Raw genomic sequence first — 15007 nt, 5'->3', positions numbered from 1 at the left:
TCGGGCATTCAAGATCTGGTGCATTCTGGCTTCTCCTGTCATCCATTTAGCGCCCCCCCCCCCCACCGCTTCTCTTCCTCCTCTGTCCCCTCTCTCCAACTCTCGCCAGGCCCAATGATACAGCACTCAGGTGTTTACTTCTGAGCTGTGTTCTGTTCTGACACTGTGAGTGGCTCACTTCTACAGAGTGTGACATGTGCCATTTCTATCGTTCAGCCCCTGTGCCTGCCCTTCCCAGGGACAGACTCCACCTTTTCCTCTAGCCCCGGCTCTCAGCCACCTCCAGCCCCTCACTTGGCACCTCTGTTTCTTCCCTGGTGCAGACGGGAACCGCTACCATCTGCGCTGCTACATGTACCAGGCCCGGGACCTGCCTGCAATGGACAAGGACTCTTTCTCTGGTAGGTGGGGGAAGGGAGGAGAGCCAGGGACCAGAGTTGAGAGCTGGGAACCCAATCACGGGGCCTTCGGACCACGGGGCCTTCGGACCATGGGGCACAGGCCCAGGGCTTCCCCTGGAGGTGGGAGTGGTGCTTGCTGGGTTTGTGGAGGTGGCTGTTGTTGCCAGGTCACTGTGGCTTCCTAGTTGTCAGGTGGCTGGCTTGACCCCTCTGTAGGGTTTGGCTTTACTGACCATCCCCTCCTAAAAGCTCCTCTGGCCTGGACCCCCAGGATGCCCTCTCTCTGGGGTCTTCTGTAGCCTCCTCCTGCTCTACCTGCTCCTACCCAGGTGCTTCTCTGCCTTCTGAGCCTGGCGTTCCCAAGAGTGTATCTGTGTCCTCTTCTCTGGGCACTGGGGCCCCTCCTCCCAGCTTCAGTGACCCCTCATGTCAGGGAAGCTTCTAGGTCTTCAGTTCCTAGAAGCCCCTCATGTCTGGCCACATCTTGGTCTCTCCCCCCGGATGCCTCAGAGGCACCTCAGTTCATCCTGTCCAAACTGAACTTCCTGTGACATTCCAGCCCCCGCCCCGCCCCCATCCCAGGCTTTCTGTGCATTTCCCACCTGGGTCCTGGTGTCTCATCAGCATGGAAACAGTCCGTCACCCTGTCGGGTTGATTCTGGCTCCTGAAACTTCCTCGAAGATGTCCCTGGGAACTGACCTTGCCCCTTCGTATCTGGACACCCTGGTCATCTCCTGACCTCCCTGCTTCCTTCTGCACTGCCCCAAAAGGCGATCTGGTCATGTCACTCCCTTGATTTCAAATGTAGACACTAACAGATACATCCTCTGCTCTCCAGCCTGGCAGACAACTCTTTTGTGATCTGACCGTATGAACCTTGCCAGTTTGTTTTCCCGGTCTGCCCTCTATCCACTGGCTCTGGCCCCACCAACTTTTGCCATCTTTCTAGCCTTTGTACTCAGTGTTCTCTCTACCTAGAATGCATTCCCTCTCTATTGTTAACCCAGCAAACTCCTATTCATCCTTCACGACCCAGCCCAGATGCCCTCTGACTCTTCCCCAAGCCGAAATGGCTGTTCCTTTCTGACCATCCAGCACCGCTCTCAGAGCTCTGACCCACTGCATAGGTGAACTGCCGTCTGTCTTGGTCACATGCTTCCCACAATGGCTGTGAGCTCCTCCAGGGATAGGCCTTGTCTTACCCTTGAGCCTGCAGCACTTCCTGTCTGAAGAACGGACACTGAATGAAGTGCTCACTATGAGCCCAGGCGCTTCACTGACATGATTTCATGTAACCCTTAGAACTCTCTTGTGAAGTAATTGTTTAGCACTCTGTTTTATAGATAAAGAAACAGAGACTCAGATGGCTTAACTAATTGTTTGAGTTACCTATCACCCTCCAAATGCTTGAGTAGCGCCGAGCTCTGCTTTGAGAATGATTTGTTCACAGAATGGCCCTGCAGCTTAGAGCCACGTGCCTGTCCTCCTTCCCAGCCCCGCCCCTGCCCCTGCCCCACATGGGACCTCTCTGGTTCCTCCTTCCAGCAGCTGTGCCCCCGCATCCCCTCCTCTCAGGGACTTGTTCTCCAGCCTCGGGCAGCCAGGCTCAGGGCGGATAGAGCAATTTCTCCTCTGTGGTTTGGGTCCTGGGTCCCAGGTCCCGAGAGTGCCCTCTGCAAAGCATTTGCAAAGCCAGCGGGCAGGGATTGCAGGCCAAGGGCGGGCAGCTGCAGCTCCCAGGGAAACTGTGCCAGGAGGCTTTCCGACACTTAGAACGTGCCCTGGGAAAAAAGAAGTGGACTAACTCACAACCTTGTTTCCTCTTCGTTTGGGGAGGATAGGAGAGGTGGGGGTGCAGGTGGCAGGTTTGTGTGAGGCGGCCGGTGAGGTGGGGCTCAGCGAGGAGGCCCTGGTCCTTTGTGGGCTGGGCTGGCGGGGACCCTGCAGGGAGGGAATTCCTCCATGGAGCCCGCGCTAGGAGTCAGTGTGCACCTCTAGATGGCAGGCAGGCAGGCCACGTCAGCCTGGGACGGGCCTGCAGAGACGTCACACTTTCCATCCTAGCCCCACCCCCTCCCCCAAGTAAACATCCCTTGAGCGTTGAGGGCACTGCCCAGGGCTTCCTCAGAGGCCACTGGCTTCTGAATGAAAGGCCTGATTGAGCAGCTGCTGGAAAGGAAAACAGCAGCCAACACGGGTGAACCTATAAAACCCAGAGTGTTTATTTTCACTCCCAACCCCTAAACCAAAGCAATTTCTCCCCTGGAACTGACCCTGGGGTGGCTGGCGGCCGGAGGCTGTGTATGGCCACCGGCTGGCATTTCTCAGAGGAAACTCCTGTGTGAATCCGGAGTGTCTGGGGCCGGGGAGGGTCCAGTGCAGAGTCTGTCTCAAGTCTTACGGTCTGGCCTGGCTGCCGGGGGTCTGGAACCCTCTGCAACTCTGACCGGTGGTGGCCTGGGCCTTGCCCCGCGGGGTGGGCTCCAGTGGCCCCGAGCTGTGCTCCCTGCCTGTCCCCAGTCTATGGGCCTTGGAACTGCCTGGAGACCCGGCTGTGTCTGCTTTCTTCTCCCTGGCCGAGGGTTTGGGGAACACACAGGAATTTCCCAGGAAACATTTGTCGAATAATAGTAAACTCAGTCAGGAAAGGGAGGCTCGTGGAGATGCTGCTGCCCAGGCTGCCCGAGGGCTTCGCCTTGGGTGGGGCTGAGTGGACGTCCAGCACAATTCTCTGGACCATGGGAGGGGCACGTGTGGCATGTGGTTATGGGTGTGTGGCCCGTGTGGCGATTGGACATAAGAAATGTAAAGTGATGTTTAATTCAGATGACCTCTTGGATATTGGGCTGGGGCTGCCACTCCTGGGTGACCATCTGGAGAAGGCACTGGGTTTACTTTGAATGGAAAAGATGGAGTGGACTTAGGGCTCAAGTGTCCTCAACACCAGACCTACCGGGCAGCATCCCTTCCCTGGGAATTGGGGGGTGGGGAGGGGGCAGCTGTCTGCTTTTCCCAATTGTCCCCTAGGGAATTCTGCTTTGCTCTCCCCCAGTTGAGTAACAACATTACTGTGGTTTGAGGGAACCATAAGCTCTGCTTAACAGAACTGCCACCAAGATAGGCTCTGTTTTGAGGTCACCACAGTTCAGAGAATGGCCCTTAGCACGAGGGACCCAGCGACCGTCTTTGAGAGCCCCGCCGGTGAGGGGGCTCAGGGGGCCTGGCCTGGCTAACCATGAGAATGAGAATGAGAGATGGTGAGCAGCCCAGATGCCGGGGTGGCGTATCTGTCAAGGAACAAAGCTCCTGTGTCCTCTTTGTTGCCCTTGTGGTTCTGGGGGAGTCAGAGCCGCACCGGTGGGGTGGTCCTGAGGATGGTGCTGCTAGGCCCGTCTTCAGTGAGGGTTGATGAACTGTGGCTGCCCCACCACTGAGGCAGCCCATTCTGTGGGGACCAGGGCTTTCGTCCCCCCAGATCCAGACTCCGTCCTGGGTGGGGCTGGGACATTCTTATGTTTGGGCTCCTCATGTCTGGACTCCAGTCAGGGTCCACCCCCTCTTTTGAAGCACAGCTTTCAGGGAAGGCTGGCTCTGCTCGGGGGAATTTTCTAGTTGAGCTCAAGGAGCTGTTTTCCAAAGTGCATCAGAGGCTTGTGAAATGCTCCACTTACAAAGGGTTCCTGAGCAGGAGAGGCTGGGAAACCTGCACACAGAGATTTACAGCGCGCCGTGGCCTTGAGGGGCTCCGAGGCGGCGGCCGCGGAAGGGGCCTGTGTGATTGTTTCAGCACTCATTAGCTCCCCAGAGAACTCACATTTCGAAGAACACATTTTGGGAAACACTGATCTATCTACATAGGATTCAGTCCAAACTGCTCAGCGTGAATCCAGGACCGTGCGTGACCTGCCGCCTCCTCCTCCCTCCTCTGTCCCCTTGCCCTGCGCCCTCTCTTCCTCCCCTTAACCAGATCAACTTCTTGCTGTTTCCCAAGCGTCTGGGTTCTTTGAAGCCTTTGGTCACCTGTGCTGGGTGCCTCCACACCCTCTTTTTCTTGGTCTGCCTTGGGAACTTCCACATTTTTGAGATGCAGGGTAGGGGACCACCTTTGGGAAGACAGACTTAGTGTCACCAGGCCACACCGAGTACCCCCCACCCTTAGCACCTTATACATCCCACTATTAAGTTGCACATCTCCTTGTATTGTAACTGTTGTTTAGTTACCACTTCTAACCGGTAGTCATGATCTTAAGAGGCTGGATCGTGTCTCATTCATCTTCATATCCCTAGCACCGTGCTTACCTCCCACATGTGGTTAGTCAATCATTGTATACTGAGTGAATGATGAATGACAAATAGTGCTAGAGTGAACATCTTTGTACATATAGGTTTTTGGTTAATTTGGATGATGCCCAGGAATATGGGAAACGGGGTATAAACAGTGTTATGTTTTCCTGGGCATGCTGCCCAATTGCTTTCCTGAAGAGTTGCTGAATTGCATCCAGCAATGAAGGAGAGTACACCTAGTTCATCAAACATGTGCCAACACTGGGTTTTATAAATCTACACAATTTTTCTTAATTTTACAGCAAAAATATTGCTGTCTTACAGTTTTCATTTGCAGTGCCTTACTATGATGAAGTCTGCTCTCTTAAGGACCCTTACCCTGTAAACATGGCAGCCGGAGCACTGGACTAGGAGTCATGGTGTCCAGTCCGGGCCATGTGTCAGCACGGGCTAGTGACTTAGTCTTCCTGGGGCAAAGCTCCATCTCTGGCAAGTGGGGTGATGCTACCTGCCCCGGCCCCTATTCGGGTGTTCTGAGCTGGTTGGTGGAAGGCCCATGAGGAAAGCTTAGTGTATGGGGAATGCAAAAGTGTCTTCCCTGGAACTCCAGGAGGGTCTGAGTGGCAGAGCTGGGGCGCGACTCTAGGTCCAGAGAAGCATCACCTGCCTGGGGCCTCTCCTGGGGATGGAGTCCGGCAGGACCTTCTGTGATCATGGTCGGAGCTTCCCAGGGCAGCTGTGGTCCTCAGGGAGCTCCAGTCCAGCTGCATTTCGCCTCAGCTCTGGTGGCACTCTGCCTGGCCTGGCCGGTAAGGCCTGAGGGCTCGCGCTGGCCTCTCCTGTGGGAGTGGTGGCCCTGTGGAGAGTGCAGGGCTGGGTGGACAGGGAAGAGATGGTCCTCACCCTTCCTTCGCCTCTCCTTGGGATCTGCTCCTCCCTGCTCTTGGCTTTCCTGGAAGAGGGATGTGTCTGTGCATCTGTCTGGCTTGCCTTCATCTGACCACCTTGCTTCAGCAACACCCACCCCCACTTGCTTCTTTTTTTTGTAGGGGCTGGCCCCTGTGGGGGGGAGAGGCCAGGCCCCAGCACACAGTAGCCCAGTGTCTGAGGCCCCAGGCCTCCAGGCCTGCTCTTTACAATGCCTTTGTTGTGTGTTTTTTCCTCCCATGGGCGGGCGGGGCGCGTGTGTGGGTCTGGGTGATTTTTGTTTGAAAGCCACCCCCTCCCGTCCCCCCGCGCTGAGCTCATTGCTGTGCTGATGGGCCTGCTGGAAGGAGCCGGCCTGCTCAGGGGCCAGCGTGGGGGGTGCTGCCAACACCAATACAGTGTGCACAGCCGCTACAATGTGCAATTGTGATCTTTGTGTAAACGCGGTCGGTCTGGGGCTCGCACGCTTATAAAAATAAAGCGTTGGGAAGCACAGGGGGTGGGAACAAAAGGGGCTTTTTCGCCGGCTCTCTAATATGGTTTTATTTATCGGAACGCTCCCTCTTTCCCTTACTGGAACCAGGGAGAGGTTCTCTGCCGAGCTTGGAGCTGATGGTATCACAGCCAGACGGTTTCATTAAATGCACAGACGCCGCTGGGCCCTGCCAGGGGCAGGAAGGGAAGGGCTTGGGCCAGCCCTGCCAGGCTGGTGCATGGAAGGGGGAGCCCCATGCCAGGGAGGCTCCCATCACATAGAGGTAGTGAGATATGGTAGCATTTCTCCCCGGCCAAGAGCCTCCTACTGCCCTCTTCTACCCCCAGAATCAGGTTCCAAACCAGTTTCCTGCAGGAAGTCCTCCATGATTTACCCCATTGTGCTTTTGTGCCTGAGGCTAAGGAGCTCATCCAGGCTGGTGGCTGCCCCCTGTTAGCCAAACCTGTCATTGTTCATCCCACAGCTTCTGCCTCCTAACTTAGACCCTCTTCTCCCTTAAAACTGGCCCCTTGGGTGACAGCTAGAATCTTAGACCCTGCTCCCTCCATCCCATAATGGGAGTCCTCAGCCTCCCCACCTCTTCTGTCGTCACTCTCTGCCACCTCCTGTGCAGTGGCCATGGTGTGCCATTTGGTCTCCTTAAAACCAAGGAGCTTGTCCTGCTCACCTCCCGTTTGTGGGGAAATTCTGTCTCCCCATCCCAGCCCCAGGATTGCAGTTGGACATCCCTTCTGAGGCCAGCAGGGCAGAGCCCATTACTTCTGAAGCCCTTTTGAGGCCACATGTGGGGTTAGGGATGGCATTGGGTTGGACTGTGAGGCTCAGAGGATGCGAGGTATTGCAGGATGGAGCAGGTGCGAAGGGGATAGGGAATATGTTAGAACATTTAGGCTCCACCTTCCATACATCTAGCACCCAGCTGCCAGCCTCCTGCAACTCTAGACTTTCCTGTCATGTGCCCTCAGCATTTGATGTTTTGGGTCTTATAAAATGGCAGCAAACTGGACCCCTCTCCCAGGCTGATGCCCTAGTGGGAGAAGTTGGGGTGCCCCTTCTCCAGGCCCTCTGCTCCTCTCGTAAATTACACGCACTCAGTCTCATAGGTCCTTCTCTTGCATTGGTTTCCAAAGTGTGGCCCTGGAGGGCAGATCAGTACCACCTGGGAACTTGTTAGAAATAGAGTCTCAGCCCCCAGCCCAGACCTGATGCATGAGTCTCTGGGGTGGTACCCAGCGGCCTGTGTCAGCCTTCCAGGTGGTTCCGCTTATGTTCACATTTGGAATCACTACGCTAGAATATTTTCTAGTGACTCCAACCTTCCCTGTGGGACTAGGCAGAGGGAGTGACTAGTGACTGGGTCCTAGGCCAGCAAGACTGGGGCTGGCATGCTGGAGAGGAGTTTGGGGACAGCAGGAAGCTTCAGGGGCCTTAGGGTTCCCCTCACAGCTCCTGAATTCATGTGCTTCTCTCTGGTGCCTTCCTGCCCATCTAAGCCACCACCATCTCTGCCGGCCTCTTCCAGGAGCCTCATACCTGGTCCCCCTGCACTCACTTCTACCCCCTCCGTGTGGCAGCCAGAGTGAGCTTGCTGAAATGCAGCCCTAGGCACGCCATGCTGATGGCACCAACATCTCTGTTCTACTCTCCCTTCCTCAAAGAAGCCAGGTCTCTTCCTCATACACTCTACTGCACCTTATCTCTAGTCTTCAAAGCACTGATCAAAATGGTAATTTTATGTTTGTTTGTATGAATTATGGTTTTGATTCAATTGCATTTTCTAGCCTCTAGCCCGGCATCCAGAAGGCACTCAATAAATGCTTGTTGGATGAGTGAATGAACAAATGAATGAGCCATCCAGGGACTCACTTCTTCTAACTGGACCTTGCCCCCTGGGGATCAGCCCAAGAAGGAGCCCAGAAGGGGAAGGTCTCTGGGTTTCTGTGCCCTCTGGCCTGGATCCAGGCTCCATTTCCCCGTGGTGGCCCACCCGTCTGCTCCTGGAGGTCAGGGAGAGCCCGGGAAATGGGTGCCCACTTGACGCTGTAGCACCAGAGGGCCAGGCACAGCTCTGCTCCAGCTTTGTGGCCCGAGTGACTCCTGAGCAGCCAATTCTCACGGTCTCTGCTGTGTCCTATCTCCCGTCCCTTCCCCCTCCCACAGATCCCTACGCAATCGTCTCCTTCCTGCACCAGAGCCAGAAGACGGTGGTGGCGAAGAACACCCTGAACCCCACCTGGGACCAGACGCTCATCTTCTATGAGATCGAGATCTTTGGCGAGCCGGCTACCATCGCCGAGCAGCCGCCCAGCATCGTGGTGGAGCTGTATGACCACGACACCTATGTGAGCCTCCTGCCTTCCTTTGTGTCCCCTCACCACCCACTTCCTCCAGGGGCCCAGGCAGGGACGCTGCCGTGAGGAATAGCTCCCCAACCAGATGGGTGTGCACCCTGAGGCTGGGACTGATGGCCTCTCCCCTGGCCCAACAGACTGCAGAGTGGTCAGAACTATTTTAGAGGAATGAAAACTGGATTGCTAGCGCCTGTGCTGTGTCCACGCAGAGAGAGGGGACAAGTCTGGAAAGGAAGGTGCTGGCTGTGGCTCACAAGCGGGGGTTTTCTCTGCCTCTAACTTGCTTATATGGTCCCAGGGCAGTCCCTTCTCCTCATCAGAGTGCTGTGTTGACTCCAGACATTTATTAAGCACTTGTGTGCTGGGCTGGGTAGCCCTTCACTTTGGGTTCCCAGTCTAGGTGGGAGCCAAGACACACCCACAGACAGAGAATCCTCCAGGGAGACAGTGGGTCTCTGAGTGCCATGTGGCTCTGAGGCATAGCCAGGCCCTCTAACAGAGCTGTCCACAGAGTGTCCTTTGCTGATGGAAATGCTCTGGGAGCCACTAGCTACATGTGGCTATTGAGCAGTTGAAATGTGGCTAATGCAACTGAGAAACTGACTTCTGAATTTCATTTAGTTGGAATTAATTAAGCTTTAAATGTGAATAGCCGCAGGTGGCTAGCGGCTCTAGTCTTGGACAGCACGGCTGTAGAAGGTTCCCAGGAGGGAGAGTGCACTGTGGGCTGGATGTGCAGAAGCCTGTGGGGAAGATGCAGCCCTGGAGGAAATGTGGGATCTGGTGTGGGTGTTGGGAGGAGGCAGCCTTGGGGCGAGTGGGAGACCGAGGAGAGAGGAGGGCAGGCGGGGAAGGAGGAGAACAGAGAATGAGGCCAGGGGAGCAGGGGAGTGACATGTCACAGTAACATTTTAAAAAGAGCAGAGAGAGACTACTGTGTCAGCGGATGGGGCATGTGGCAGAGAGGTCACCTCCTAGGTTGGGGACAGCGGTGTGATGAAAAGGGAAGAGGCAGGGTTTTGAAAATGTTTCCAGAAAGAGTTGCCATGACCGCATGTCAGGTGCCCTGGGAGGGTGTGGAGATGGGGGTGGGGAAGGTGAAGCTGTTTAGGGTGCCTGCAGGTGGTGGGGGCCAGCTGGCAGTGGGCAGTGCAGACCTGGGCTGGGGAGTCAGCCTTTGAGCTCTTCCTTTGGAAGGAAAAGCTGGCTCTTTGGGAGTGGGGTGGGGGGATGAGCAACTGGAGTCTATTTGGGGTTGTTTGGAGAAGAGCACAGGGCCTGGCGCCTTTGTGGCAGGAGGGGGAGATAGGAGGACCAGGAAGGTCCTGGGCTGAAGGAGCAGGTGCAGCCATGACAGCTTCTGGGTGGGTGGGCTCCAGGGACCTGGGGGGAGAGCAGAGGCTGTGCTCATTGTTAATATAGTCAAGCAAGTCCGTACTGTGGCAAATACCCCGAGCTCCTGCTGTTCTGGCTGCCCGAGCTCTGCACGGACTCCCGTACCCCAGCCTCTCCGTGACCCATCGGTAGGACTATACCTGCCCAGAGGGGCCTTCAGGAGCTCTCCCAGGGCTGGGGCTGGTGTCCACTCTGAGTGGTTGCTGCTGAACTGTCAGTTGATGATCTGGGCATTTATGCAGCAGCTGGTGGCTATCCCAGAATGGCTCTCTGGGATGTCCCCAGCAGGGAGGTGACTGCAGGTGGGGAGACCTCCCAGTCCTGTTCTGGGTTTCTCCAGAGGAGGGCCTTGAGCAAATCGCCAGGGCTTGTGAGGGCTGCAGCACCAGCTGGCTGAGACCCACGTTCTGTGCCCAGCCCCTGCCCTTGGGAAAGCTGACCACAGGCCAGCGAGGTCACAGAGGGCCATGTCGGAGGCTGAGCTTGGGCAGGGCTGTAGGTCATGGCTAGTAAAGGTACAGGGCAGTATGGCTGGAACCGGCCCATGCAAAGGCCAGTGATGAGAGAGCAGCCAGGGCCAGCAGGCTGCAGTAGAGGGTGTGCCAGGAGGTAAAGACAGGGCAGGAGAGGTGAGCAGGCTCCAGTAGGGGGCCTCTCATTCCAGGGGAAGAGTTTGGACCCTCTCCTCTAGGCAGTGGGGAGCCATGGAAAGTGCCCGAGCAAAGGACGAAACATCATTTCAGCAAGACTCATAGAATTCGATGAGTGTGATCTGTTTCTCTATCTGGAAGGTGGTAGAATTTAAAGGTGAAATGAACAGGAGAAACAAAAGTCCTTGGAACTATCAAATGCCTAGTCTGTGAGGGCGTCAGAGAAATGCTAGGATCCCGCCACTCTGGTCTCTAATTGACTCAGAGCTTGATTAAGTTAAAACAAGGCACTGCTAGTTGGACATGCAGAGGCTCTTCCCCACCATGACGGGAATTCAAATCTAGCAGCAGTGACCAGGGCCACTGCATGTTGCTCTTGAATCCTTTTAAGGGGGCAGAACTGACCATTCAGCACCAGGGACTGCCCTTTAGGGTTCAGGAGGCCAGATGTGGGTCTGACGATCCCTCTGAGGCCACCAGAGCACTGAGCTGGGGATGCTGACTCCTTTTTCTCCACTCCCTGTCCAGGGTGCCGATGAGTTTATGGGACGCTGCATCTGTCAGCCGAGTCTGGACCGGATGCCCCGGCTGGCCTGGTTCCCCCTGACTCGGGGAAGCCAGCCGGCAGGTGAGCTGCTGGCCTCTTTTGAGCTCATCCAGAGAGAGAAGGTGAGGCTGGGCCACGTCCAGATCCAGGAGGCGGGGAGTACCTGGTGGGGGAGTGTGGGGGACACAGGCAGGGTCAGCCTGTGGAAGGCCGGGGGCTGCCGAGCCATCTTCTCCCTCCACCGGGGCCTGACAGTGGGGAGCACTGCAGGGAAGTCAGGCCTCCCGCTGAGACTGGTCTCAGCCATCTTTTCTGAACCCCAAATCAGGACACGCTCTAACTTTGGGGTCCAATGCTGGAATCTCTGAGTCCTCTGGCCATTGGATGTATTTCCCCGGGGTCATATCCTGAGGTTGTTTCTGGTTGGGGCACAGAGGCTTAATTGTGGTGGTGGTAAGGGGCGGGAGGGACTCCAAGGACAGGGAAGGGCAAGCCCCCTGTTCCACACTGCTGTGCCACAACACAGCTGTGATCCTGGGCCAGCCCCTTCCCTGCTGTAAAATTGGGGGTTTGCATTAGAACTAAATCATCAAACTTGCTCTTAGTGTGATGTGAACCCCAATGTATTAGCCAGATAGAAGTGGGGCTGCTCCAGGTGAAGTGTTGGAGAGGGACACAGCCTATGCCAGCCTGGTTCCCGTGCACCCTGCCTCCAACTCCCAGGCAGCTCTGAGGGGCCCCAGGCCTCCGAGGAAGAGAGCGTGTAGACCCCTGGACTGTCTGATCACTGGCATATGCCATGAGTGTTATTTTGTGGTTGGCGATGGGTTTGCCTGGCCAGGGCAGAAGGGAAGGTGAGGGGGCCCTGAGTGACAAGCACCTGAGTGAGCTCTTTCCTTTCCTCTAGCCGGCCATCCACCACGTTCCTGGCTTTGAGGTAAGTCTTGCTCTCAACTTTTCTTCTTCAAACTCCCTGCTGGCCTCCCTGTGTTTGTAGCTCTGTTCTTTGCTAGCAAGGGCAGCAGGTAGAGGAGGACCCAGTGGGGCCACAGGGGTGGGGTGGACGGAGGCGGGGATCCTAGCCCAGCTCAGGCCTTTCCTGCCCATCTTCCCTGAGAAGATCACACTCTCACACTGAAGGGGACCTCACGATCATCTAGCCCAGTGCCTCTTAGCCTGGTTGCAGGTAAAAATCCCCGGTGCTCAGGCCCTACCCCAGACCAAAGGAAGCAGGATCTTTCCGGTGTGGCCCAGGCATTGGTGGTTTTCAAAGCCACCCGGCGGGTTTTAATGTGCAGCCAGGGCTGAGAGCCATCGACTAGCCCAGCGGTTCCCTGCGCGGCATCATGGGGCTGCTGTGGGAAATACTTCTTGGGTCCCACTGCAAACCCACTGAAGCAAACGTGCAGGGGCCGTGCGCAGCCTGTTCACAAGCCCGCGGAGGGTTCTGGCGCATACTCTGTTTCAGAAGCTCTGGTTTAGACCGTGGTTCCCAGCTCACTGTGCCCACCGTGACCGGTTTCTTTCCTCCACCGGAGAAGGAGACTAGGCTCCCTTGTCCCCGCTCTCCTCCTTTCTGGGCGTCATGGTCGAAAATGCAGACCTTTCGCTGTGGTGCCCAGGCTAATTGGCTTCTCAAAATACTACTCTCGGCCAGGCTCAGCTGCAGCTTTGGGAAGTGGTCAGCGGGGCTCTGTTTGGAGCCTCCCCCTTAGAGGCAGCCCACACAATTTGTAGACAGCTCTTACTATGCAGGCCCTCTTGCCCCCTCCACCCTTTGCTTTTCCCGCCTCCCCCCTTCTCTCGCTCCCCATCCCTCTCCTGTCAAGTCCAAGCTCCCGATCTCAGTCTGCCAGACCCTGGGGGACCCGTTGTTTCTTCTTGGCTCCCCAAGTTCACATGCTCAGATAGGAGCGGCAGCTCCAGGACCTGAGGCCTGTCTGCTTCCTGGGCTGCCGCACAGGCCTGGGCCCTTCCCACCACCTGTTTGCCATTTTCCTTTCTCCTGTCTGTCACTTCCGGACATGCCTGGGCTCTAGGCTTATGTTTTGGCCTCCTCTCCTACCAGTTCCTTGGCATCAACGTCCATCACACCTTCTTTCTCAGGGACCACATGGAGGGCGTGGCTAGAAGCACATGGCACTTGCCCAGGATGGGAGGTGGTCTCTGTTGGCTCCTCATAGGCGATGTCTGGTGTGCTGATCTCTGTCCAGCCTAGTGCGATTTGTCACTGATGGCGAACTTTTATCCCCCCTTCTCTCCTCTTTTCACCATCTCCTGGATGCGGAATGCCCCATGATGTGGTCCAGGTACAGGATACATCACGGATCCTGGAAGAGGTGAGGTGGACCCTCATGGCTGTGGTGGTTGCTGGGGGTGGAGGGGTGGGCAGAGACAGAGGGGAGGTCAAGGCCATCTTCTGGACCCGTGCCCTGGAGCCTTCAGGGTTCCTGGTTCCCCAGTGGACACACAGAGACCTACCTGGTTTCATTCCCCTCACTCTGTGGATCCAGGGCTGCCTGGGGTGAGTCCTGGAATGATCCTGGCCTCAGAGGACTTGCTGTTCTGTTGAAGGTCAGATTCATCTAGATCTCATGGTTGTCAGTACATAGTCTCATCTGGCCGAGGACCAGGTGGCATGTTTTCAAGAAGAAAACGTTCATAAGAGGCCAGAGTAGGCAAGGAAGCCTTTCTGGTGGAGGGGGCATCAGCCAGGCATTATTGCAGGAAGAAGGTGGGAAATCTGCCTTTGGCCCAAGGAGACCAGCACCAGTTTAGGGCCTGAATGGTTCAGGGCCTGGATGGCTTAGGGGCTAGGTGGGTTGGGGACTCCTAGTTTTAGAAGAAGTTTGGGGTTTGTCCTTTGCCATGGGGATGAGGAGCGCATTCCCTATGGCTTCCTGCACATCTGGGAGCGGGTCCTCATGAATGAGTAGGGCAGAGTCCTGGGCAGAGAGACAAGAAGGAGAGCCCTGGTCAGATGGGGGTTGGGCAGAAGGCAGCTACTTCCTGCCGTCAGGGAATCCCCAGGCAAGGAGCGAACACCATTTGACATTTGCAGTGCAATTTGGACTTGAAGTGCAGGGTCAGGATGTGGGATCTGCAGGCCCTGCGCCCCTTACCTCACTTCCTTTTGCTCCCAGACCGAGGTGGGGTCCGCCAAATGAGCTGGCCGTAATTGCGCCTGACAGGCAGCCTCCTGCTTTTGGCTGCTGTTGGAAAGACTGCCGATTTGGAAAGGGGAGCAGAGTCCTGTCCAGGGAAGCAGCACGGAGCCCTCTCTCAATTGAGAGCATTCTGTGGCCAAAACCCACAGCCTGCTCCAAAGAAGACCCAGCCCAGGGATGAGTTATTAAAAAAAGTTAAAATCCTTAATAACTAACTGGATTTGTAATATATAACAGCGAAGGCTCAGATTCCGAGAGCAAGGATCAGGCTGTGGTCTCCTTGTCAGGAAGCAAATATAAATTTGCAGCTTTGGGGCCAGACCCCAAAGAGGGCCAAGTGTCCTGCTGCCGGGCCGGCCCCAGAGCGAGGCGGGGTGTGGGTCACCAGGGCCAGGCAAGAGCAAGTCCTGTGGAGTGGGGGGCAGGGGGCACAGGGCTGGGCTAGCCATCAGGTTCAGAGGATCTGAGGCCCCTGAGGATAAATGGAGTAACAACTCACCCAGGGAACCACCCCAGAAGATGACCTTATGACCCCCTTATCCCCAGGGCCCGTAGCTCATCCACTTCCCCTGCTCTTTGAAGGCTAAGCCTCATGCCAAGTCCTGAGTCCTCTTTGGTTTTAAGAATCCTTTAGTACTAGGTGGAGGCAGGGGTCCTGCTGCTGCGCTGGTTCTGCAGGAAGCTTTACAACTGTGCAGGGTTATTCTGTCTTTGCATGAGCTCAGCTCTTGCCTTGTATCCCTCGTTCAGTCCCATCTAGGTCTCAGCCTGATCCCTGTGAGGATCGC

The 15007-nt window shown here is 56.1% G+C and overlaps 1 protein-coding gene across 7 annotated transcripts in view; it reads left to right on the top strand.

Annotated features, from left to right (window-relative positions):
• DYSF (dysferlin) overlaps positions 1 to 15007 on the top strand; it is a 208304-nt gene that overhangs the window by 130134 nt on the left and 63163 nt on the right. For all 7 annotated transcript variants that reach the window (XR_013961376.1, XM_080683296.1, XM_080683294.1 and 4 more), the window contains 5 exons: positions 324 to 401; positions 8270 to 8451; positions 11034 to 11174; positions 11960 to 11989; positions 13362 to 13391. Coding sequence is in view for 6 of the 7 variants with exons in the window: in XM_080683296.1 (XP_080539422.1) it covers positions 324 to 401; positions 8270 to 8451; positions 11034 to 11174; positions 11960 to 11989; positions 13362 to 13391 (461 nt within the window). In the remaining variant the exon portion in view is untranslated. The remainder of the gene's footprint in view (positions 1 to 323; positions 402 to 8269; positions 8452 to 11033; positions 11175 to 11959; positions 11990 to 13361; positions 13392 to 15007) is intronic.

The sequence above is a fragment of the Plecotus auritus genome (genome assembly GCF_963455305.1).
Source record: "Plecotus auritus genome assembly, chromosome: 8".
Taxonomy (NCBI): Eukaryota; Metazoa; Chordata; class Mammalia; order Chiroptera; family Vespertilionidae; genus Plecotus; species Plecotus auritus.
This window is presented reverse-complemented; position numbering and strand designations above follow the sequence as displayed.